General features: G+C 31.2%; 3 protein-coding genes across 6 annotated transcripts; 1 reads left to right on the plus strand and 2 right to left on the minus strand.

Annotated features, from left to right (window-relative positions):
• Positions 1–13,228: 13,228 nt before the first annotated feature.
• Positions 13,229–13,948, plus strand: LOC124940581 (chromatin remodeling protein EBS-like). The gene is made up of 3 exons (XM_047481106.1): positions 13,229–13,343; positions 13,451–13,793; positions 13,876–13,948. The coding sequence occupies exons 1-3, from the start codon at positions 13,271–13,273 to the stop codon at positions 13,946–13,948; spliced, it is 489 nt and encodes a 162-aa protein (XP_047337062.1). The 5' UTR covers positions 13,229–13,270.
• Positions 13,949–16,828: 2,880 nt separating this feature from the next.
• On the minus strand, positions 16,829–22,275 carry LOC124940373. Of its 2 annotated transcripts, none has more exons than XM_047480886.1 (8): positions 21,863–22,275; positions 19,733–19,792; positions 19,195–19,643; positions 19,004–19,124; positions 18,636–18,920; positions 18,457–18,558; positions 17,993–18,368; positions 16,829–17,090 (listed from the first exon to the last, which is right to left on the minus strand). In XM_047480886.1, exons 2-7 carry the CDS (start codon positions 19,784–19,786, stop codon positions 17,997–17,999), a joined length of 1,383 nt encoding a protein of 460 aa, XP_047336842.1. In that variant the 5' UTR covers positions 19,787–19,792; positions 21,863–22,275; the 3' UTR covers positions 16,829–17,090; positions 17,993–17,996. The 2 variants fall into 2 exon arrangements, with proteins under 2 accessions (XP_047336842.1, XP_047336841.1); XM_047480885.1 differs by having other exon boundaries at positions 19,733–19,853.
• Positions 22,276–23,088: 813 nt separating this feature from the next.
• LOC124937583 lies at positions 23,089–27,112 on the minus strand. 3 transcript variants are annotated; one of them, XM_047477870.1, is made up of 5 exons: positions 26,978–27,112; positions 24,513–26,813; positions 24,122–24,433; positions 23,979–24,054; positions 23,089–23,898 (listed from the first exon to the last, which is right to left on the minus strand). In XM_047477870.1, the coding sequence occupies exons 2-5, from the start codon at positions 26,762–26,764 to the stop codon at positions 23,161–23,163; spliced, it is 3,378 nt and encodes a 1,125-aa protein (XP_047333826.1). In that variant the 5' UTR covers positions 26,765–26,813; positions 26,978–27,112; the 3' UTR covers positions 23,089–23,160. The 3 variants fall into 3 exon arrangements, with proteins under 3 accessions (XP_047333826.1, XP_047333825.1, XP_047333827.1); XM_047477869.1 differs by having other exon boundaries at positions 24,513–26,810; positions 26,978–27,093; XM_047477871.1 differs by having other exon boundaries at positions 23,696–23,905; positions 24,513–26,810; positions 26,978–27,093.
• Between the last annotated feature and the right edge of the window lie 809 nt (positions 27,113–27,921).

Raw genomic sequence — 27,921 nt, forward strand, 5'->3', positions numbered from 1 at the left:
TGATATCTGTAATAAATTCTTTTACATTCGTAGTAGGAGTTTGGTAATTGAGCGTCCATCGGTAATATGTCATCTTTAAGTAGACTCAACAACATATCGAACGAAGCATTTGTCCAATGACCGATATTCTTTAAGTGAAGGAGTTTCAGTAGTGCTGATGATTTCTTTATTCAAGCACCTTCATACAATGGCCGTTTAGAATCATCAAGTAATTTATAAAATCTCTGTGCATCTTCGACTAGTTCATGGTTGTTCGGGCTATCATTAACATTGGAGAACATATCGTTTATAAAATTGTGCATATAACGTTCTTCATTGACCTCTTCATTGATTGTATTATTCATCTCTATTCTTGTATCGTTTAATTCCAGTATGACATCCTCCGATTGACCATCATCATCCAAGTCATTTGTATCATCATCATCATTAACCACGTTAGTATTAAGTCTCTTTTTTTTCATGAAAATACCAGAATTCATAATGAAGATTATTCCATAAATGATGAGGTGAATCTTCACATCATCTATTTCCATAGACATCGTGTTTAAGCATTTCTCGCGAGGAATTTGTTAATCCCTTCCTCGTAATTTGGATGATCTCGACGTAAGGTCATCCAAGTTTTATCGGGTACTTCCATCTTTCTAATAAGATGGAAAACAATTTGCATTATTATTTACTTAACATGATCTAAATAAGGCTTAGGCTTACATTTATCTTACATAATTCTAACCTAAATCAAACATAATTCAAACTTAATCTAACATAAATCAAACATAATTCAAACATAATACAACATAAATCAAACCAAATATCTAACATATTAACATAAATCAAACATAATTCAAACATAATCTAACATAAATCAAACCAAATATCTTACATATCAAATATATCTAACATATTAATTACATCTTTATAACCTAAATCAAAACTCATTCCAACCTAATCTAACATTAATCAAACCAAATCTAATATATATCAAACCAATTCTAACATTAATCAAACCAAATATCCATAAGTCTAACCAAATATCAATAAATCTAACCAAAATATAACCTAAATCAAACTCAATATATAACATATTAACCATAAATCTAACCTAATATATAACCTAAATCAACCTCAATATATAACATATAACATAAATAAAAACTAATTCCAACATAATCTATCATTAATCAAACCTAAATATATAACATATAACATAATCTAACATTAATCAACATAATCTAACATTAATGAACCTAATCTAACATTAATCAACCTAAATATATAACATATAACATAATCTAAAATTAATAATATAATCTAACATTAATCAACCTAATCTAACATTAATGAACCTAAATATATAACATATAACATAATCTAACATTAACCTAATCTAACATTAATCAATATAATCTAACATTAATCAACCTAATCTAACATTAATGAACCTAATCTAACATTAATCAACCTAAATATATAACATATAACGTAATCTAACATTAACATAATCTAACATTAATCAACATAATCTAACATTAATCAACTTAATGTAATATTAATCAACATAATTAACATAACCTAAAATCAAAGCAAATAACCAAATATAATATAACCTAAAATCAAACAAAAATCTAACCTTGAAATACAAGCGGCGGCGGCAGGAGCTTTAATCGGATGGCGGTGGCAGCGGGAGGCGGCTTCAGTCTTCAATTGGTGTCCTCAATTCGATGGCGGGCAGGCGACTGGAGTATTCAATCGGTGGTGGGGTCGTCAATCCAAGCGGCGATGTCGTATATCCAATCAGCAACGTCGTCTTCAATAGCTGGCTGGTGAGAGAGAGAGATGGGGAAGAGAGAGGGGAAAGAATTGCAGAAGAAAGAATGTTTTTTAAAATTAAACAAGTTAATTCCGAGAGTTTTTATATAACTCTCGATTTTGATATTATTTAATTCCGAGTGTTTTCATATAACTCTCGGTTTTGATCAATTCCTTAAATCCGAGAAATTTAGACATATCTCTAGGTTTTGATCATTTTAGATTTTGAGAGATATGTCTAAATATCTCAGTTTGACAGATACACAATTAATTTTAAATAGAGAAAACCAAGAGATTTGTGTATATCTCTCGGTTTTGAATATTATTGTCGAAAGATATACTTACATTTTTCGGTATTACAACTTCATAAATTGTTAAATTAATTAGTGTTTCACTTTCTAATAACCTTGAACAACAATAGTTTAACACATTTGATATCCTTAAAAGTATACAGAATCCCAACACATCCTTATAATCAAACATTACACACATTTATATGATCATCAAACACAAACATACATATACAATTCTCTATACAATCAAACACAATCATATACATTATAACTTTAAACACAATCCTTAATCTTAAAAAATAACAAAAACTTGATTAGATTAGTTAGCATTTTAGATTAGAAAGTAAAACACCAATTAAACTAACAAATTATGAATTGGTAATACCGAGAGCTTTATAAATATCTTTCGGTTTTGAAGATTATTACCGAAAGTTAATGGTTATGATTTCGGTATTATCACTTCATAAATTGTTAAATTAACTAGTGTTTCACTTTCTAATAACTTTGAATAGTACATTTAATATACTTAAAATATTATACAATCCCAACATCCTTACAATCAAAATTTACTCATATCCTTATTATCATCAAACACAAACATACATATGCACTTATTTATATAATCAAACACAATCATATACATTATAACATTAAACACAATCTTTAATTAATGGTGGGTCAGTACGACATACCTTAATGTTTTATTCATATCTTATATTTTATCGAAAATTTTGGTATGCAAAATATGCATACTTTTACCTTACCTTGATGTGCTTAGAAGTTTAAACAAACAAAATAGCAAAAAATCAAATAAAAGAGGGAATGAATATTGAAAGCAAATTAATTATCTTTCGGTACCTACATTCAAAACCGAGAGATTTTCAAATATCTCTCGGTCCTAACCTTAAGCATAATGTTTTTTTGGGAATAGTCAAAAACGAAGGTTTTTCAATAAAACTTCGCAATTACCCCTTCCCAACACTTAGAATTTTTTCTAATTTTTTTGGGAACAGTCAAAACCAAAGGTTTTTCAATAAACGTTCGCAATTAACACTTTCCAACACTTAGAATTTTTTCCATTTTTTTTTGAAATAGTTTAAAGCGAAGATTTTTCAATAAACCTTAGCAATTACCCTTCCAACACTTAGAATTTTTTTCATTTTTTTGAAGAGTCAAAAGCGAAGGTTTTTCAATAAACATTCACAATTACCCTCTTCCCAACACTTAGAATTTTTTCAATTTTTTTTGAGAAGTGTAAAAAGTGAAGGTTTTTCAATAAACCTTCGCAATTACCCTTTCCCAACACTTAGAATTTTTTCGATTTTGTTTAGAAGAGTCAAAACCAAAGATTTTCTAATAAACCTTTGCAATTACCACGTCCAACACTTATAATTTTTTCCATTTTTTTTAATAGTCTAAAACGAATGTTTTCCAATAAACCTTCGCAATTACCCCCCTCCCCAACACTTATAATTTTTTCCAGTTTTTTTGATAAGAGTTAAAAGCAAAGGTTTTCAATAAACCTTCGTAATTACTCATTCTCAACACTTAGAATGTTTTCCATTTTTGTTGGAGAAGAGTCAAAAGCGAAGTTTTTCAATAAACATTCGAAATTACCCAATCCCAACAATTAGAATTTTTTTATTTTTGTTGGGGAAGAGTCAAAAGCAATTGTTTTTCAATAAACATTCGCAATTACCCCATCCCAACAGTTAGAATTTTTTCCAATTTTTTTTTGGAGGAGTCCAAAGTGAAGATTTTTCAATAAACCTTCGCAATTATCACATTCCCAACAATTAGAATTTTTTCAATTTTTTTGGGAAGAGTCAAAAGTAAAGATTTTTCAATAAACTTTTGCAATTACCCCTTCCCAACACTTAGGATTTTTTATAGAGTCAAAACTGAAGGTTTTTTAATAAACCTTCGCGATTATCTCTTCCTTACACTTAAAATTATTTTCTAGTTTTTTTTGGAAGAGTTAAAACCGAAGGTTTTTCAATAAACTTTTGCGATTACCCCTTCTCAACACTTAAAATTATATTCTTGTTTTTTTAGAAGAGTCAATACCGAAAATTTTAAATAAATTTCTCAAATGAGGCAAACCAATACATATACAATAACATTCATAAACCAAAACACGATAGTAATTCAAAATTCTAAACCAAAGTCAATCATTCAAACAACCTGTTATCAGTCGAAACAAAATGTACCCAATTATTCAAAAACATATTATCAATCGAACTAAAATGTTTATAATTTTTCAATACATTAAAAATGTACTATGTAGATTGGGGGAGGAGGGGGTTGATTCTGCCTCATGAAGAATTCAATTTTTGTTCATATTTCTCAAATTTTTGCGTCATTTTCACCCTCTCCGCTTTGATTTCACTAAGCATTTATGCTCTTTCCATATCCCTCAATTGAATTTGCTCCAATTCCAACGCCATGTGTCTCGCATCCGCCTTTAACTTTTCATTCTCATCCTCCTCATGTGTAACGTCATCCATCGGGTCCATGACAAACACTGTATCTCTGAAAGTCTCTCCTCGGATTATAAGGTCATCTAATTGTGCTAGTAGGTTGTGGAATGACTTGTGTGGTCTCTTTGGTGTTTTCCGTATACGCGACCATTTAGTCATCCTGAATGCATATCATTAAAAAATTGGGCTTTCATTTCCCTATCCTTCATATATATAACATATATGAATTTAACCAAAATAAAAATGAAATCCTAATTAATACAACGACCTAAGACATATTTGAATCTAACCAAAATTCGAACAAAAATCAACCATAAACACATATGAATCTAACCAAAATTCAAACAAAAATCAATCCTAAACATATATGAATCTAACCAAAACTCAAACAATATCAACTATAAATCTAACATATACTAACCAAAATCAACCCTAAATCTAACATATACTAACCAAAATTAAAACAAAATCACCCTAAATCTAACATATACTAACCAAAATTAAAACAAAATAATCTAAATCTAACATATATATATATATATCTAACATATACTAACCTTAAGTTGAAGAATCTGCAGCGGAGAGCGGAGAAAGAGAGGCGTCTGAAATAATCGGGAAAAAAAAGGGAATCTAATTTTAATTAGTAAAGTTTTTACCGAGAGTTCTTCTAAAACTCTTGGTAATTACTTTTGGGAAGAGTCAAAAGCGAAAGTTTTCTAATAAACTTTCGCAATTATCCATCCCCAACAAATATTTTTGGGGAAGAGTCAAAACTGAAGGTTTTCCAATAAACCTTCGCAATTGCCCATTAGAATTATTTTTAGTTTTTTTAGGAAGAGTCAAAATCGAAGGTTTTTTAATAAAACTTCACAATAACCCCTTTCCAACACTTAGAATTATTTTCAGTTTTTTTGGGAAGAGTCAAAATTGAAGGTTTTCCAATAAACCTTCGCAATTACCTCTTCCCAACACTTATGATTATTTTGGGGGTTTTTTGGGAAGAGTCAAACCAACGGTTTTCCAATAAACCCTCGCAATTAACACTTCCCAACACTTAGAATTATTTTCGTTTTTTTTAAGAGTCAAAACCGAAGGTTTATAGAAAAATCTCCGCAATTACCCTTCCCAACACTTCGAATTATTTTTGGTTTATTGGAAGAGTCAAAACAGAAGATTTATTGAAAAACCTTCACACTTACCCAATTGGGAAGAGTCAAAATTGAGGATTCTTTGAATAACCTTCGCAATTACTTCTAACACAAACACTTAGATTTTTTCTTTTTTTTTTGGAAGAGTCAAACCCGAAAGTTGCATGCAAAACTTTCGGTAAAGATTAATATCACCAAAGGTTTTACACACCTCTTAGAATCTATTTTTAATCAGAGAACTGTTTCTCTCTCGGGATCAATATCGAGAGTTTTACAAAACTCTCGGTAACATTTGTCGGTAAAGACATCTTTTTTACTAGTGGCAACTATTTAGATCATTTAGATCCATCACAATCATTTTTTTATCAAAATCAAAATTTTCAAAAACAATTCATATTTTGAGTTCTTGATTTGGTCAAAACGAACATCCAGTGTTCTTGTTTTGGAACAAGTCAAGTATATGAGATATAATAGAAGCTATTGGATAGCTTCCTTTCTCCTCAAAACAACCTTCAAATCAAAAAACTATTTTTTTTCACAAAATGTTTTGAACGATTTGATCATCCAGATTGATTAATACCTTGAGATGATGATCAACATGTTCCTAAGAGCTTTGTGAAGCTACCTAAACTCTTTGATCAATGAATCCAAGCTAAAAAAATGAATTTAAAAAATTAACTTTTTTATTCTTGAACCGAGGCTTGTTAGCCTAGGACAAAGAGATCTGACCGAGGATCCTCGGTCCGGACCGAAACCTAGGACCAAGAAATTCGAACCTACAACCGAGATACATGACCGAGAATTTCAATAGGACCGAGAGGTCCAACCGATGTTCTTAAGCTACAATCGATCATGAATTCTTATATCTAGGACTGAGAGGTTCAACCTAGGACCGAGAGGTCCAATCTAGGATCCGGAGGTCCAACCTAGGACTAAGAATTCCAAGACATACGACCGAGAAGTCCAAACTCAAGACCGAGAATTCTTAAACCTAGGAATGAAGGACTTAGCCTAAAGCTAACCCACAACTGATGGGTTTGTACACCTAGACCGAGAATCTTAGCCAAGGACCGAGTCCTTAGAACCTAGACCGAGGGATTTCGACACTTCGACTAAAGATCCCAAGCTTCGACCTAGATTGAGATTTTTAAGACCCCGATCCACAAACACAAACCCAAGGCCTGTGACTCTATTCCTAAGGCCTATTTGGTTCCCCTTTGCAAAATCTAAAATTATTTTTGTAATTTTGGAACTTCAAATCATTTTCCAAAAATCCCGAAAAATTAAAAAATTCTTTTAAAATATTTTTAGAATATTTCCAAAAATATTTCGATAAAGGCTTGTATGAGATTTAGGTTTAACCTAATGCCTTTAAAAATGAGTGATATTCTTCAGATATTTCCTTAAGTCAACGACATCAACAATAAGTATCAACATTTAATATTTTTATTGCAATATTTAAATAACGCACAAATCTTATGCATGATTAGAACCGTAAAAATAATCGGTAAAAATAAAATATGATATAACCGATTTTCAAATGCCAAATTTATAAGTATAGACGTTTTTAAAATGGGTACGGAGTATGAAACGCGAAAGCCCTTTCCCGAGTATCACCAAACTACGAACTAAAATAAACGTTGGCCAATACGTTTATACACGAATGCCAACTTGTATTGATTTAAAAAAAATTAATTGACGATTCAATTTCAAAATAAATAATCTTCTAAATATTTATGTTTAATTAATTTAAACCAATGAATTTTTAAAAATAAATTGTGATTTGATTATACCAAAGTAGTTTTATTTAAAAGAAAATTCCTAACACGCAAATTGAGTTTAAAATTTTTCGAACCTTAAGTTTTTTCGCAAAACCTAATAAATTTTTTTTTTCAAGGGTTACACTAACATACATATTAGTTAATAATATGATTATTGTTATAAATTCATAAATAGTTTGATAAACTAGTTATTTGTATAATACATGGATAACGACATATTGTATATAAATTTGTTTAATAGACGATAATTCTGAAATTTTGTCATAAAATTATGTGTTTTTTTGGTCTAATTTTTTTTTATATAGAAAATTAGTTAATTAAGAAATTGAAGAAGATGACATGAATAATTATCTATAATATTTAGTTAGTTTTATATTTGATTAAAGATAAATGGTCATTATTCTAATTATTTGTAATAATTAATATTCTTACAAATTATTATATATTTTATAAAAGCATGTTTAATGATATATTAAGTTGTTTGGTTAATGATATATGACATATTATTTGTTACAATATGTTTGATTATATATATATTTGTTATTGGTGTGTATATATTTGTTGTTGGCAAAAATTAAGAAACAAAATAAAATTTTGTTCAGTCCATCTTTAATGAATAAGTCAATATTTAATGAAAGGAATAAATCATTGACATATTTTTAAGGTGGAAATGACTCGACGTCATTTCATTAAAACTTTTCAAAAACGAAAAAAAACCAAGAGTTTAAGAGATCATTCTAGACAGGCCTAGAATGATTTTGAAGTCGTAACACTCTGAGTAAAACCTAAAAAGCTAAAAACGTAAATGAATTATCTGATTACAATGCTTTTAATTCTAGTGAGTTTAACGATAAATTCCAGTTTCTACAGATATTCTAGTTCTTCTCCGTGCTAGGAATTTTTCTCCATGTTCCCGCGAAGGTACTTCAATCTGATACAATATCTTTCCATAACTCTTCAATGCTCCTGCAGGTTCTTTCATATACCCTTGCATTTCGTTCTTGCCAAATGTTATACACCACTACTCCAAAGCCACACTTGAACATGTTTGTTGCAAATCTATTTCCCTTGGCTTTGAGTAGTGTCGCTTCTATGATTAAATTTCATTCGCCCCAGAAACTAATCAGCTCTAGGCTTTTATAGAATCTGTCCCAAAGTATCGAAGCAATACAGTAGCTCCCGAATAGGTGATCTATGATTTCTTGATTTCTTCTGCATATAAGACAGCTCGCATCCGGGATGCTCATATATTTGCTGATACGATCACGATTGTTGAGTCTTTCCTAAAAGGCGAGCCATAGGATGAACTGGTGTTGAGTGATAATCTTCGTTGACCATACAAGAGGAGCCCATTCTACTTTCTGCGCTTTTTCCCGAGTTACCACCCATATTTTCTTCGATATCAGCTTCTCATTGTCCTCAGCTTTCCATTCATGAATATTCGGTATGTCGTGTAGTTGTATGTTACTTATATGATCAAGTATCCTCTGTCCTTCTGGATTTCTTCTCAAGAGTGAGTCTCAATTCCCGTCTTTAATGTCTCTGATTTTCGCTTCTGCACAGTCCCTTCTAATACGGGTATTTTGAAACTCCTCCTTGTGGATGATAGGTTGGTTTTCGAACCAGGGGTCGTTCCAGAATAGAGTGCATTTACCGTCCCTAGCTGGATGTCATAAAAATCTGCAATATCGCTTCTTAGTTTAAGAATATTTTTCAGAGAGCAGTTCATACCTTCATGAATTTGGCAGGTCCAGATGCTGGTTTCGTATTTGTTAAACCTCGTATGCACCCATTTGATCCATAGTGACTCCTGATTGCGCTCCAAAGCCCACAGATGCTTGAAGGTGAGAGCTTTGTTCCACTCGATACAGTTATTCAAGTCGATGCCTCCCTCGTCCTTCGGTTTGCAGAGAGCGGTCCATTTGACTTTCTTTTCTCCTCTTTCGCTACTGCCCCATATAATGTTCCTCGTCAACGTGTCGAACTCCTTCATAACCTTCTTCGGAATGACCATCTACTGCACCTAGTAGCCAACTATTCCCATGACTACGGTTTTGATAAGTTCGATCCTCCCTGCATAAGAAAGTTTTTTTTGCTACCCAGCCAGATATCGTGTTTTTTACCTTTTCAATCAGCGACTTGCAGTGTGAAATCTCGATCTGCTTCGCGGTTAACGGAATTCCTAAGTACCTTATGGGAAAGTTGTCTTCCTTGATGCCCATGATATTGAAGATTTCCTTCTTTGTTTCGTCTTTCATGCCTCCATAAAATGCCACACTTTTACTTTCATTAATAGTTAAACTTGTAACCTCAGAAAAGAACGTTAGTGTAGCCCTAATAGTTTTAATGGAATCAATGTATGCGTGCCATAGAATGAACAAATCGTCAGCAAAGCATAAATGGGTTACCTCCTCTACCTCACACAATGGGTGAAAGATGTATGGACGATTCTTTCGGAACATCGCGAAGATGCTCTCAAAGATCGCCATGATAGCTATGAAAAGGTAAGAAGAGAGGGGGTCCCCTTGCCTTATCCCATTTCCCCCTTCGTGGACTCCATTGACGCTAACAACAAAGCAGGATAATGAAATGCACTCATTAATACAATCAATAAAAATCATAGGAAAAGAATAAACAACGAGAAAGTCATGAATGGCTTCCCATGTAATAGAGTCGAAAGCTTTCTTGATATCTATTTTAAAAACCACTCTCGGGGATATTGTTTTTTCCCGTAGCCTTTTAAAAAGTTTTGCAAGAGAAGAATATTATGAGAGATTGTCCTACCGGGGATGAATGCAGATTGGTTAAGATTTATAATTTTTCCTATGACATTTTTAAATCGTTTAGAAATGATTTTTGAAATTATTTTATAAATCACATTGCAGCAGGAAATTGGTTTGAAATCTTGTATTTTCTCGGGTACGGTAGTTTTGGGGATCAAGGTTAGGACCGTTGTATTCTATTGCTTTAACATCTTCCTGTTCTTGAAAAATTCCAGAACCCCATCAGTAACGTTTTTACCCACAACCGACCAATTGTCTTTGAAGAACTGTGCATTAAACCCATTAGGACCCGAGTTTTTATTCCCATCAATACTAAATAGAGCTTCTTTAACCTCAACCCTCGTGACCACCCTTATCTGCTCGCGACTATCTTCTTGGCTAAAATTAAGGAAGTATATATATATATATATATTATATATTGTTCAATTAGTCATAAATATTTCTTTAATTTGATATTTGTGAAATTAAATACTACAATAAAAGTCTGATTTGATTTAAAAATTAATAAGTATTTGTTTAATTTGATATTTGTGAAATTAAATACTACAATAAAAGTCTATTTGATTTGATAATTAATTTGATAAATGTGTCGTTGTTATCGTATTCAATCGTACAATTGAAAATAGATGATTGAGTGGTTTCGGCTAAAGAAGTTAGAAATATTATGATACAAAAATATATTTTTATTTTTATTTTTATTTTTTATAATTTATTTTATTTATTTATTCAACCATTGTATTTTATTCATTTATTTTGAGCCTTATTTGTTTATTTATTTGGTGAGACACTTAATTAATACGAGATCAGATGTGACAATCTTTTAAATTAATTTTTTTATTTAAATCTCGTATAGTATAATAAGTTCGTTTATAAATTTTAGAAAATATTTTTAAATAGATTCGGAATTTTTAGAAGATATAAAAGTGGAGAGTAAGAAATGAGTAAAATTTCACTTATAATAAAATTTTATAAATCACCAACCATCTCCACAATACCCAAATAGAAAAATTAAATAAAGAAAGATAAAATTATTTAATTTAATTATTATTAAACAATAAAATAGATTTTAAAGCATATAATTATTATATATGTTTTATAGAAAGAAATTATTTATCAAATTTCAACTATATAAAATTCATATAATTATTTTTTCTTATACACTATTAAGAATATCAAAATAATTAGTAGGCTTATAATTTCACATCAACTTGTTCAAATTTGTTAACACTCTATCCTTGTTTATGTTTTTTAAATGGTTGTGTTTTTTATTTATATTCAGATGGTGAAGATCATGATCACGTGTGTGAAAGGTAATAATATTTGTAGTAATATTTTCATTACAATAAATCAACAAGACTTGCGAGTGAGTAATATATTGTAAATAATCTGCAATATTTTAAAATACTGTCATATTCATTGAAAGAAGACAATCTTGATCCTTTCGGGAATGATAATTGATACTCAAAAACTCAAAACTCGTGAGCATATATGTCTTGTCTAAAATAGCTATGAATAGTTATAATTAGAAATGTGATCAAAGATAGTGAATAACTATACAATCTCATCACCTTCTGGTTCAAATGATGAGTGATGATGATAACCGTCCCCAAAAAATAAACAAATAATCAAAATTAACATAATTTTAGAGCATATTTCTTCTCTTTCCTTTTCCTCATATTCATGTCTTTATATTTTTATAAATAAAATAAAAAACTAACTGAAGTATACTTTCTTGAGATTCATAATTAGTTTAATCAGATTTATATATCTATCGAGTTTAGGATACACAAGTTCAGATAGAGAATGAACTAGCATATCCTATGAAACGGAATTAGATAGCATTTTCTAGTTTTTGGTTGAGGAAAGGTTGTTAAGTACCCGTGATATGGCACCTTAGATTCCTTTTCAATAAATTACAACAAATCTTATCATAAACTAATTTAATTTTTATTTTTGAAAATAAATTTGAAATTTTTTTAACTTATTTATTGAAAAATGTATTTCTTTAAATAATATTTGAGTTAATAGTGCTTAACAATCTCACCATGAATAATTTTAGAGCATATTTTTCCTCTCTCCTTCACCTATTCATATTCCTCTTCATCCTTCTCCTTCTCCTTCTCCTTCTCCTTCTCCTTCTCCTTCTCCTCCTCCTCCTCCTCCTCCTCCTCCTCCTCCTCCTCCTCCGACTAACTTAACTTAAGTATACTTTCTTAAGATTCATAAATAGTTTAATCAGATTTCGGGTATCTTTCGAGTTTAGGTAACTCAAGTTCAGATAGAAAATGAACTACAATATTCTATGAAATAGAATTAAATAGTATTTTCTAGTTTTGGATTGAGGAAAGGGTTGTTATTTAGCACCTTAGATTCTTTCTCAATAAATTACAAAATTTTCACCATAAACTAATTTTTTTTATTTGAAAAATAAATTTGAAAATTTTTATACTTTTTATTGAAAAATGAAAACTTTTAAATAATATTTGAGTTAGCAATGTTTAACCATTTTTTAGAACTGAATTTATAGCAAAATTTTGTTATTTATTCACGTGTTTGTACAATCTTCACATAAACGTATAGAAAGAAAGTTACTCACTTTTAAAATAAATAATAACTAATTTATAATTTTTTATTAAAAAATTGACTAATTTAAATTTTGAGTAACTAATGATAAATTTAAGAAATATTTTTTCAAAAAATCCAAATAATCCTATACGTTATTTATATTTTCATCATAGAAAAAAAAACAAAAAAAAAAAAACAATTATGTGGCATTTATATCCAAAACCTGGGCGCAATCCCATAAACAGCTGTACGCCAATTTCTAGGGTTTTATCCCATAGCCGCCGTACCTATAAATAGCTATAGACCAATATCTTTATCCATGGCCGCCGTCAAATTTAGTATTACATAAGAAAACAATAGCCCATTTATTCTTCTATTCTCCTACCCTATCCTCACCTCACTTTCTCTCACTAGATGGCCAAAATCAAACCAGTCAAACGCAACTTAGACTCCTACACCATCAGAGGCACCAACACAGTCGTCAAACGTAATTGAATCTGTCTCTTTTTTTATATGATCGTTTATGTCGATTTTCTCCTCTTTTTGTTTTTATGATATCTTAATTTCTACATCATGGTTAATTTGAATCTGAAGCTGGAGATTATGTGTTGTTGCGATCACCGGAGAGCGATACTACTCCTTATGTGGCTCAGATGAAGAAGATCCAGATAGACAATGAAAATAACGTGACAGTTTGCCTAAGGTGGTATTACCGGCCGGAGGATTCCATCGGAGGTCGTAAACTGTTCCATGGTGCGAAAGAACTGTTCTTGTCCGACCACTACGACTTTCAGAATGCTTTAACGATTCAAGGCAAGTGTATGGTTCATTCTTTGAAGAATTACACCAACTTAGAGAAAATTGAAGCTGAGGATTACTATTGTCGATATGAATACAAAGCTGCAACCGGTGTTTTTGTACCTAGTCGCGTTAGAGTGTAAGTATATATTGTGTTTAGTTCTGTCTAACTTGGTATATATTTTGTAGTTTTTGTGATTGATTAATCTTATATTTTGAAGGTATTGTAAATGCAAATTGCCCGAAAACCCTGACCTTTTGATGGTGGAGTGTGAGGAATGCAAAAACTGGTAATAATCTGTGTAGGGTTTCAAAACCTTTGTTGATATATATATATATATACCAAATGGATTTTGTAGGGTTAGAATTTGGAACACCATTTTTGAGTAATTAGTAATGTGCTGGATAAGTGAGTTTATGATTTACTTCTAATTTTAGTATTAAAGTTTTATTTGTTCAAATAAGAGATGTTATTATCTACCTTTGTCTTTCTTTAGGTACCATCCTTTTTGTCTTGAGATGACTATTGATCAAGCAAAACAATTAGATCCGTTTATGTGTTCTGATTGTAATGGAGAGGAGGTATTCACTTTCTAATTTATTGATTATGTTATTTATCTTATTGTTTACAAGATTAACTGAATATATAATTCTTTTGTCATTAGGATAAAATTGAAAACATGAATGAAGTGAAGTGAAGGAGACGTGCTCAGTTGTGAAGTGAAGTGAAATGAAGGAGGCATGGTAGTGTTTTGTTTGACATTGTGGGTCGTTAGTGTGCGTGTATGGTTTATTGACATATAAGTTATGTTGTAAGGTGTTGAAAACATTTTTTCAGTTAAATTTGTTGATTATAACTATCTATTTTTATTGATGTTTTTTTGATGTATGACTTTTAACTTAAATTTAAGGTGAATCTAAATCTTGAAAAAAAAGTTAGGATTCATCTCCTTCCCATATATTAGCAAAAAATGATAAGATTTTGATAATAATTTATTATGAGGTTATATATATAATAGATAAAATGTCTTTCAATTATATATCATAATAATTTTTCATAATATAAGTAGATGATGAATAAGATATACGTAATCTAAAAGCTTATATTTAAAACACAATTTATCAAAATGTTGTATTAAGTACTTGTGATACTTGCCTTATGTATCAACATCAACCAATCGTTAGTGTGCATGTATGGTTTATTGACATAAGTTATGTTAAAAGAACATTTTTATTAATAATAAATATATTATATTAAGAAAATTTATTAAAATAAGTAGATAACCTCTACATAAACCTAAAGAGCGACGATGTCAACAACACGGGACAACAACTTTAGAGGATGCATGCCTTTTAGGGATATTCCATTTTGGCTAAAGATCATGCTGAGAAAGACACCTAACAATTGATGTGGGAAGAGTTTCAATAATTTGTAAATTGAATTTCCAACTTGTTTTGATTCATCAAGCATAAACACATACATTGACTTCCGCTTCTCAACAACCCTTGTATGGTTTTTATCAACAAATTACCTATCAAAACGATGGCCTTTAGTTTCTATATCGTCATTTTCTCAGATTCACCTATGGAAAAACATAGGACCCACTTCATATTTCCCTTTGTGTCATTCTCGAATTTGACGTTAATCTTGTTTTCATCCTCAATGAGTAGCCAACAATTTGGCCTATTTCAAACCATCACAGACTATAAGGAACAAGTGACACATGCACCTATCTTCTCCATCTCACCTTCATCCTTTGATTAGTCTCCATATAACACCTTGAAGTGGAGTACCAATTAAAGTAAACCCCTTTCAGAGGACATGAAAATCCTATAAACATCTCTTTATAGGTAACTTGGTTGACCAACTTGAAACAAGTCTCTACACAAGCCTTTCTTGATTATTTTCATTTCAAACAACCCTCTTGATTTCTCCAGCTTTCTTATGTCAATCTTATTTTTTAAGCATATACATGAGTTCCCAAATAGTTTCCAGTCTTTGAAAGCAAGTGGATAATCTACATAGAGCAATAACAAGATTTTGTGTTAACCACTTCCACTACAAAAAAACGGTCAATTTGCAACAAGGGTAAAACAACATTCTTTGCAATGAAAAAGAACTTCAGCAATTATATTAGCATTATCTGAGAGGTTCGCAACTAAATTTGCAAGGATACCAAAAATAATGCAAATCACCCCAATGCAAATTTGCATTAACGCGCGCAATACTAGTTCCCATAACATTATCACTAAAACCAAATATGCTGCAGAAAATCCCTTATTTTGTAAAACATATACTAACCATGGTTAATATAATTTTCCAATAATATTTACATTAATATTTTTATTAAAAGCCTCATGTTTTTGCACTACTTTCTTCAATAACTTCGTTAATAAATATATTATTACGATTAGTTTGCATTAACATTTCCAAATATTTCCGCATTTGTATATGCAATACATTCCGAATTTTATTCAAATACTGAATATTTGAAAATGTTGCCATACAATTTACGGTAATTTATGCAATATTTTCTTCAATATATTTGATAATATAATATACATATGATTAATTAGCATTGATATTTGCAAATGTATCTACACTCGGTTTTGCAATACTCAATTTAATTTATATTCAAATACTGAATATTTGAAAACGATCCAATAAAATTTGCGGTAGTTTATGCAATTATTTATTCAATATCTTCGATAATTTGTAAACATACGATTAATTAGCATTGATATTTGCAAATGTATCCGCATTTGGTTTTGCAATACTCAATTTAATTTATATTCAAATACGGAATATTTGAAAATGATCCAATACAATTTGCGGTAATTTATGCAATCATTTCTTCAATATCTTATATAATTTATATATATAAGATTAGTTTACATTAACATTTGCAAATGTATATACATTTGGTTTTGCAATAATAGTGTTTTTAATATTTGTAATATATTTTTGCATTAACTATTTTGCACTATTTGATTCGAAATATTGCAAATCTTTTATACATTATTTTAATTTTATTTATTTTAGCATTAATATTGTGCACAATTTTTATTTTAGCATTAAATTTTCTAAGACATTTGTAACTTTTTTATTTTATTTGAACCTGGTATTGAAAAAACTAATTTTGAAATATAATAGGCAAAAGAAATCATAACCAATTCAAACATCATAATTAACCACAATTTCAATTCAATTCAAACTTTCCAAAAAATAATTTCTCAAACCTTAAACATAACTAATTCAAACATCATAATTAACCTCAAACATAACCAAGTCAAACAGCATACATATCAGATTCAATTCAATTCAAACTTTCCAAAATATAATTTCTCAAACCTTGTCCATAAAATAATGAAATCATCCATTGATATAGTCCAAAAAGATCATCAATGTCATGGAAGATCCACATTTCAGCCATACCTGTGTACATATAGAAAAATACAAACAAAGCTTTGAATCAAAAAAATGAAATGTATAAACATTTTATGTATAAAGAAAATATTTATATTATATAATGTAAAAGAAATCATTGAATTTTATACAAAGAATAGCATTCACAACATTGAAACTATAGTTTTATAAAGCTAATACATAAATAAAATATATGATTTGTTTTCCTTTGATGCCTCAATAATGTCAATATGTAACATCATTTTCCACTAATTACTTGCACATAAAATTTCATATTATTAAGAAATAACACTCAATAATGTCAATATATAACATAACATTTTCAACTATAGTTTTCCCTCAATTAAATTCAATACAATACAACAACTAAGAAATCTAATTCCCTTGCCTTCCTAGTGTGAACATGCTTGTCTAATACAATACAATATAACAACTAAGAAACCACATATATGTTTAAAATTTGAATAACAACCACATATATGTTTAAAATTTGAATAACAACCACATATATGTTTAAAATTTGAATAGCATCCACAACATGTATGTTTCTACTTCAGTTTTATAAGAAAAGTCTATGGAGAAAGATCATGATTATCTTAGTAGTTATAAATAATATATTCAACTTAATGTTGACCAAATGGATGTAGAATTGAATCTAATTAGGATGATGTCTACAAAAACTGAAATTCTGACAAAAATCACATACTATTGAGAACAATTTATTTTTATTTTTTTTAACATTTTACAAGTTATTCAACATTACAAAATCATCTAAAGTTCACACAAAGTTTCTTAATCAATTTAGAACCAAACAACACCAAATTAAAATCACTCATTCCTGTATATTTGGTATAAATTAAAATCAATGTATAAAACCAAATTCAATGAATGAATAGGTTAAGGAAACTAACCTTTTCATACGTCTCCGCCTTCCGGAGTTGTATTTGTTAGGGGAGTAGGTTGTCCACTTTTCTTCATTAATTGAATCATCTCGGCGAATTGGTCTTTGAGTGTATTGATTTCCAGCTTACAATTCTCAACTTCTTTCTGTTTTTCTGAATTCTCCAACTTCAATTCAGTCACTGTTTCCTTCAGAGTGTTCACCTCCAAACTTAGCTTGGTGCTGGAACGATTATCTTGATACACTTGTTTTCGACCCATATATCCGATTCCAAACACCCGCCCGCTAGTGCTCGATCCAGCCGCCTCCATCCACAATTCAGTGTCGGTTTTTCTTTCTTCTAGTTGAACAGAATTTTGTGTTTCATGGAGCTGACTAAAAGTTTCCTACACATAAAAAAAAATTATTAGTACAAATAATAATCTCAACATCATTTATAATAAATAATCATATGTATCATTGAATAAAACTTACCACAACTTCTGCTGCCCTGCTCCCACTCCAAGTACCATCTTTTTTTTTAAACGTTTTTTCAAATGTTTCAAGAATGGTTGGGAGTCTTCCTAGTTCCCGTGCCTTTCAAGAAATATATAATAATTTCATTTAGAAAATAAATATGAATTGAATACTAAAAAAGTAACTAAATTACTTACTAATCTTCTCTGATGTTCTTCCGCCGTTATGGAACCACCGCAGTACGTCGCCCCACCATTTGACGTGTAATCGTGTCTATGTCCTTTAGCTTTAGTGCACTTCTCTGAATATTTAGGTTCTTCAAAGTTAATTTTCATTTGCGCCCAGTCTTCCAGTGTGACATGTGGTGGCTTCTTCATTGCTGCTTTTGCCCTAGTTATGAAATTCCTTATCTTCGTACCCGCCTTCTTCTTAAAAAGTTTGTTTACATCCCCCTCTGAGACTAGATCCCACTCAAACATCTCCTTCAATAAGTAATTGAAATTAGTTTTGGATTTGAAACAATTTTTAATATTTAAAAGTATGTAAGTTTTTGATTATCACTTACCGTAAAATGTTCCCACCATGTGTTTTTAATGTCTTCCGGCACTTGATTCCAATTTAAATACGCCCCCCTCCAATATCCCGTTACTATCCGATGTATATCTTTCAAGATATCTGGAATGAAGCTGTAGAAACAAAAATATATTAGTTACATTTGTCAATTGTTAGAGATAACATTTACCTATTGAAACTTACTTTTCTCCATTAACCTCGATGTACGTCTTAGAAGATTTACAAACACTAGCTATCCCGTCCTCCGCCCTTATATCATCATGATCAGCAACATTTGAGGTTGGATGAGTTGGGATTGGATCTTCAAGGACGAGTGCATGATTGTTGAATGTTTCTGGCCGGTCTGATTGAGTCTCCAAACCAGCAGATGATACTGGTTGGAGAGTTGATACATCATGGCTGGGAGTTGGTTGTTTGGATGTTTTATTTTGTTTTTGGAGTTGAGTCGGGTTTGGTGATTTAGGAGTAGAGACAACTAGTCGTTTAGGATCCATTTTTTTTTTCTGTGGGGATTGTCTTCTTGAAACAACTTTAGACGTTTTTTTAGGTACTGGGGATATTTCAATTCTAGGGCGTTTAGAGTTTGCACCAATCTTCTTGGCAGGTGCATTAATTTTGGGTCGAATTGTTTCCTGAAATCGATAATCAAAAAACATTATTGAAAATAATATTAGCATATTAGTAACAACATCTTTGAAATCTAGGATTTTAGAAATCTTACGACTTCAAATTCTGTATCAGTGTCTTCATCGTCTATCCTCTTTCGTCTAGGCATCCTCTCCTTTTGATGAATTGGGAGAAATAAACTATATAAATATCAATAGCACTAGGACAGCCAAATCCTGGAGGAAATTGAGAAGTAAATATTCAATTACTAGTTCCTTAATAAGCTGTGTTTCTTAACTTGTAACTGAAAATGATATACATCACTAAATTTATTTAATATTTTACTTGATTAAATAGTTGAAAATTAAGAAGTAAAAGAAACAAAAGCATTGAAACAAAAGTAAAAGTACTAATCGACCTTATCAAATAAATACCCATCAAGAAATGAGCCAGGAACTCAACCTAGATGAAAAGTTCTACCATTTCAAAGAAAAACAATAAATCATAACAAACAAATACACATCAAGAGATAAGCTAAGGAAGCTCAATTGACAATTGGAATGAATAATACTATGCAGATCAAATAAGCAGATGAAATGAATGCAAGAAATTAACTTTAATGTTAGACGGAAAATCAAACATAATATCTCAAGGTACTAATCAAATTGAAATATGGTAGCTTTCAGAATTCAACAAATAATATGATCATGCTATTCCTATAAGATCTGAAAGGGATATATATCTATAGTTTTAGCTAGCTAATAGAAGGTGGGACAAAAATCATCTTTTACCATGTGTTCTCCTTCTGCAAATATGCATAAAAAACAGTCATCAAAGGTTTAAATGTTTCTTTTAGACTTGTATAAATAAACAAGGTATTACCAAAGTCTTTTGTAAACAAAGGTATAAAAGGAATTCTAATAGCGAAGAAAGTACAATTTTCTAGAAAGATAATAATCCTGAAAAAGAAATAAACCTTTGATGAAATAAGAACTTTTTCTAGTATCAATGGAACAATAAAGTCTTGAGTTCCCAATTTGCCAAACCTAGCTAGTCATTACTTTGTCAAATGAAAGAAGGGCTACAAGGTAAGTTCAGATAGGAAAAAGGAGTAGAATGAAGAATAGACAAAATATTTAATATAATGAAACTTAGATGTTACCAAAAAGCAAGTGAAGAAACAAAATACACATGTCGACTTAAGCAAGGTCTGTCACTCTATATGCCTTATGCTAAAGAACGAAAAAAGTATTCACTACATATATATGTAATTAATCATTCGCATACAGTCAAATTTTCCAATGCCTAATGCTAAAGAACGAAAAAAGTATTGATTATATATACATATGTGATTGATCATTCGCATACAGTCAAGTTTTCCATTGACCTAAAACATTATTTCATCATATTTTAATTCTTGAGAAACTGTAAATAAACAATAACAATGAAAATTGATTAAATAGTTGAAAATTAAGAAATAAAAGAAACAAAAGCATTGAAACAAAATTAAAAGTACTAATTGACCTTATCAAATAAATACCCATCAAGAAATGAGCCAGGAACTCAACCTAGATGAAAAGTTCTACCATTTCACAGAAAAACAATAAATCATAACAAACAAATACACATCAAGAGATAAGCTAAGGAAGCTCAATTGACAATTGGAATGAATAATACTATGCAGATCAAATAAGCAGATGAAATGAATGCAAGAAATTAACTTTAATGTTAGACGGAAAATCAAACATAATATCTCAATGTACTAATCAAATTGAAATATGGTAGCTTTCAGAATTCAACAAATAATATGATTATGTTATTCCTATAAGATTTGAAAGGGATATATATCTATAAGTTTTAGCTAGTTAATGGAAGATGGGACAAAAATCATCTTTACCATGTGTTTTTTTTTCTGCAAATATGCATAAAAAGCAGTCATCAAGGGTTTAAATGTTTCTTTTAGACTTGTATAAATAAAAAAGGTATTACCAAAGTCTGTCACTCTATATGCCTTATGCTAAAGAACGAAAAAAGTATTGACTACATATATATGTGATTAATCATTCGCATACAGTCAAATTTTCCAATGCCTAATACTAAAGAATGAAAAAAGTATTGATTATATATATATGTGATAGATCATTCGCATACAGTCAAGTTTTCCATTGACCTAAAACATATTTTAATTCTTGAGAAACTGTAAATAAACAATAACAATGAAAGATTAAGATAGAGTTAGAGATACCTGGAACGTTATCCTGTAGAGGGTTTCGCGACTAGAGGATTTTAGGGATTCGCGATTAGACGGTTTTAGGGTTTCGCGACTGGAGGGTTTCAGGGTATCGCGACTGGAGACGGCTGGAGAAAGAGAGTCGTGGTGCTAGAGACAGAGATGGAGATAAACGGAGGCTGGAGGCGGCTGGAGATGAAAATAGACGGCAGCTGGAGGAGGATGGAGAAAGAGGGTCACGGTGCTGGAGACGGTGATGAAGATAGATGGAGGCTGGAGGCGGCTGAAGGCGGCTGGAGATGAAGATAGAAGGAGACTAGAGGCGGCTGAAGATGAAGATAGACGGAGGCGGCTGGAGATGAAGATGGAGGCTAAAGGATGTTTGGAGACGAAGATAGGTCGTAATGGAAGGAGAGAGAAATATTTTTTGGAAATGAAATATTTTGGGGGGACTTAGGCGGAAAAATAAAATAAACGGGCGGGTAAATTTTTTTAGGGTAATTGGTCTTGCATTAAACTTAGCTCTAAACGGAATTTAGTGCCAATCTGGGCTAAGTTTTGCACTACTTTCCTTTAACCATTAGTGCGGATTTTAATACAATTCCAATGGCATTTTAAGTAAATATTTTTCAGCTCTCGGGTAGATTTTTGCTATTTGGCCTTGCATTAAACATAGCTCTAAGCAAAGTTTCCTTTAACCCTCTGCGCTAACCCTTGCAGTACTTTCCCTTAACCCTCTACACTAACTCTTGCAATACTTTCATTTAATCATAAGTAAATTCCTATATGCGTTAAGGCTTGCAATACTCTTTTTACAATGTCAGTGCCGAAGATAGTGCAAGATCTCTTTTGCACTAAAATTAACCATAATATACTATATAATTCACCATTATATACCATAAAATTCACCATAATATCCCATAAAAATCTTTAAAATATACCATAAAATTCACCATAATATACCATAAAAGTATCCATAATATACTATAAAATTTATCATAATATAACATAAAAATCTTTAAAATATACCATAAAATTCATCATAATATACCTTAAAAGTCACCATAATGTACCATAATATTCACCATAATATATCATAGTATACCATAAAAATCCTTAAAATATACCATAAAATTCACCATAATATACCATAAAAGTGACCATAATATACCATAAAAATCCTTAAAATATACCATAAAGTTACCATAATATTCATTAAAATATACCATAAAATTTACCATAACATTGATTAAAATATACCATAAAATTCACCATAATATATCATAATATAAATCATTTGACTCGTTAGGAATCTAAAACATGTCATCTCCGGATTGTTCTTCCCCTAATATAGGTTCAACATCTTCATTTGTACTATAATATGAATCACTTACGTTTTCAGTTTCCTCCGAACCACTCTCATGCGATTCAATTTCATCTGATCCGTCTAACTCAACATTCAGAATATTTGGGTCACTCAAATCATTAACATTGTACAACGGTATATCAAGGGGAATATACAATTCAATGGTTGGATACTCCTGTTGATACTCCACCTCCACTTCATTTTTCCATATTTCCTCAATCTTTCCCCTTGCTTTTGTTTTACAAACGGCCAACCATTCACAATTAGGATCATTCATTGGGGTTGGATAGTTCGAATAATAAACTTGTATGGCTTGTTGTGCAAGAACAAATGGATCGTATTTCCTCAATCTATGTTTCATGTTAACGTCAATCAATCTGTAGGTAGGATTAACTCTAGTACCTCTTGTTGGATCAAACCATATGCATCGGAATAGAACAACACGTAAACATGGACCTGGGTATTGTAATTCAATAATCTCTTCCAAAAGTCCATAGTAATCGACATCGTTTGCATGAACGGAAATACCACTATTCATCGTTGATCTATTAGAACCGTAATCACCTGCCCTCCACACATAACCGTTGATGAAGTAAGTTGAATATGTGGTTGCAGGCGTTTTAGGACCAAATGAGATGAAATAAGGTAGATCTTTTTCCGTATTCCGTCGATTGTCTTGTACAACCTGAAAACTAATTAATGAACACCATGTGTTGAACCAAATAAGATCAATTTTCAATCAAAGTGAAATAATTAGTTCATCACCTTTGATCGGAACCATGATGAGAATTGACAAACTATTTCATCCGGATCTAACCCGACATTCATGTCACAAAAGGCCCTACAATCATAATATAAATTTTAAGCAAACAAATTTATAATTGAAATTCAAATTAATAATTCGCTACCTATAATATGGATCCACCTCCGGACAATTCAATAGGACATAATTGTGAGCCGATAAAGTTTCTTGGCTTGACATAAATCTCTTTGATGAACCACCAGTTCCACGTCCAAGGTAATTGAAAATCGAAATCGGTGGTTCTGTTATGTTTACAGGCCCTTCAGTGTTCCTTTGTGGTTGTCTTTGTTTGCAACTCACCTTCGATTCAAAATAATATGAAGCAAACGTGGATATTTCTTCTAGAATATAGGCATTGCATATGGACGCTTCTATTCTGGCTTTGTTTTTCACCTTTTGCTTCACACTCTTTAGAAACCTAAATAGAAATTTGGAAAAATGTATTACAACTATAAATAAAATTATGGGAAAATATAATTTGAATATAGGCAACATACCTTTCGAATGGATACATCCATCTGTATTGTACAGGACCACCTATTTTTGCTTCATATGGTAAATGTATCAAAAGATGCTCCATTGAATCAAAGAAGGAGGGTGGAAAAATCTTCTCCAAGTTGCATAAAATTACCGGAATTTGAGAGTGCAAGTTATCCACTTGATCTGAGCTCAAAGTTCTACCACTTAGGTCATTCATGAAATTACTTAAATCCGCAAGTGTTCCCCATACAAATTTAGGTAGTAATCTCCTAAATGCAATAGGCAATAATCTTTCTAAAAAAACATGACAATCGTGACTTTTGAATCCAATCAACCTTGATTCGGTTGTGTCAACGCACCGTGACAAATTTGACGCATAACCATCCGGAAATTTCAAGGTCTTCACCCATTTACAAATTATCATGTTTTCTGTTTTCGTCAAACTATATGAAGCCTTGTTAGGCTTTCGAGAAGTTGTATTAGGATCAACATGTAGCTCCGGACGATTGCAAACAAGAAACATATCCTTCCTAGCGTTAAGGTTGTCTTTTGTCTTTCCCTTCACATTCATAACCGTATTTATGATGTTTTCAAACACGTTCTTTTCGATATGCATAAAATCCAAGTTGTGTCGAATTAGAAGTTTACCCCAATATGGAAGTTCCCAGAAGATACTTCTCTTAGTCCACTTGTGATAATCACCGAATCCATGAGGATATTCATTGGGAGCTTCACTAACAAGCTTCAAATGGGAAATTTCTGTCCATATTTCATCTCCATCCTTAATATGAGGATGAATAGTTCTTTCCACCCGGTTTTTTGTAAAATGTTGCGTGTCATGTCTGTAAGGATGCTCCAATGGCAAGAATTGTCTATGACAATCAAAGTAGCAAGCTTTTCGACCGTATTTCAATCGGAAGGATTTAGATTTTTTCATGCATATCGGACAACTATCGATTCCATGTGTACTCCAGCCTGATAACATTCCATAAGCCGGAAAATCACTAACCGTCCACAACAACATTGCCTTCATGATAAACGTGTCACCTCGAGAAACGTCATAAGTAGGAACACCTACATTCCATAACATTTTTAGCTCATCTATCAACGGTTGAAGGAAAATATCGATTTTTCTTTGAGGACTTTTTGGCCCGGGAATAATCAATGAAATAAACATATACGGTGATTTCATGCACATCCCCGGTGGTAGATTGTACGGTGTTAGAATAACTGGCCAGCATGAATATGCTTTTCCATATTGTCCGAAAGGAGCAAATCCATCTGAACATAGTCCTAATCGAACATTTCTATGTTCAAGTGCAAATATTGGATGATGGTGATCAAACCTCTTCCAAGCCTCTCCATCTGACGGATGACACATGATCTCGGGTTTATTGACATGACGACCATGCCATGTCATGTGAGGTGCTGTCACATTTGAGGTGTACAACCTTTGCAATCTGGGAGCTAGTGGTAAATAAAATAGTTGTTTGTGGGGCTTTAGTTTACGAACATTTTCTTTGTATCGAGATTGATGACAAAAGCTACATGATTGTTTATCAATATCTTCCCCCCAAAAAAGCATGCAACCATCTCTACATACATCTATTCTAATCACGGGCAAACCCAAATCTTCAACCAATTTCTTCATGCTATAATAACTATCCGGCATGCAATTGTCTTTGGGTAACATTGATCTAATGTAGTCAAGATTTTGATTGACAGCACGTTCGGACCAATTGTTCTCGGATTTCATGTTAAGATGTTTCACAGTTGCAGATAGTTTACTCTCGCTATCATTACCAGGCCAGATTGGTTGATGTGCCGCGTTCAATGCTTTCCAAAACCTTTCTGATAAAATATATGTGTTAAAATTGGAAGAGGTTGATGCTTCATTTTCCACATTTGGTTGGAAACTAGAATCCATGTCATGTATCATTGACTCATACCGATTTGTTGTTCTTTCATTGTAACCGAGCGAAGGTCTTTTACGTCGAAAGGTGTATACATTCGAGGTTTGACTAGATTCCCCATTAGCTGACCACGTATGATAGTTTGCCATGAATCCATGCTTAATCAAATGACTAAGGCACAAATCTGACTTAATGTACTTTTGAATACGACATTTTAAGCAAGGGCACCTTATTTTTTCACCATCCATATAACCGAGTTGAGTTGTGGCAAATGAAATGAACTCTTGCACTCCTTTTAAAAAATCTTCCATACTTTCAGGGTTTCTCGTATACATCCAATCACGGTCAGACCTCATTTGTAGTTATGTATATAATTTAGATGCAATTCTATTGAAACAATACCTACTAAAAGCAAAAAAAATAATGGTTATCTATTATTATAGATTAAAAGATCTTCATTCACTAAATCAATATGTTTACATATAAGTCAATGAATATATATATATATAAACATAATTAGTCAATGAATAAATAAAGTAAGTGATATTGGAGTTTGTAGACATAATTACCTTGAAATACAAAACCAATGTATTGATGTTCTTGATTTTGGTGATCAATGTATGAAGATCTTCTATAAGTTGGTGATGAAAGATAGAGTTTAGGAAAAGAAAATGATAGATGAACGATGTAAAATGATAAAGAAATGTAGAGAAAAGATGGAGATAGAATAAAGGAAAATGAAGAAGAAGAATTAAATAAAGTTGGTAAAGAAGTACATGGGTAGATGTGGTTGGTGAGAAATAATTAATAGAATCTGCACTATTTCTTGCAATACACATCTAAATTGTTAGTGCAAACGCTAATGCAATATAATTTTCTAAATGAGTTATTGGAAATACTAGTGCACACGAATATAGGAGAATTCTACCCGAGAGTTCAAAAATAATTACAATTTATGTCATTCGATATGCACTATTTCTCGCAATACACATCCAAATTGTTAGTGCAAACGCTAATGTAGTATAATTTTCTAAATGAGTTAGTGCAAATATTAGTGCACACTAATATAAGAGATTTCTACCCGAGAGTTAAAAAATAATTACAATTTATGACATTCGATCTGCACTATTTTTCGCAATACACATCCAAATTGTTAGTGCAAACGCTAATGCAGTATAATTTTCTAAATGAGTTAGTGCAAATATTAGTGCACACTAATATAGGAGATTTCTACCCGAGAGTTCAAAAATAATTACAATTTATGCTATTCGATCTGCACTATTTCTCGCAATACACATCCATATTGTTAGTGCAAACGCTAATGCAGTATAATTTTCTAAATGGGTTAGTGCAAATACTAGTGCACACTAATATAAGAGATTTCTACCCGAGAGTTTAAAAATAATTACAATTTATGAAATTCGATGTGCACTATTTCTCGCAATATATATCAAAATTGTTAGTGCAAACGTTAATGCGGTATAATTTTTTAATAAGTTAGTGCAAATACTAG

The sequence above is a fragment of the Impatiens glandulifera genome, chromosome 5, assembly GCF_907164915.1.
Source record: "Impatiens glandulifera chromosome 5, dImpGla2.1, whole genome shotgun sequence".
Classification (NCBI taxonomy): Eukaryota; Viridiplantae; Streptophyta; class Magnoliopsida; order Ericales; family Balsaminaceae; genus Impatiens; species Impatiens glandulifera.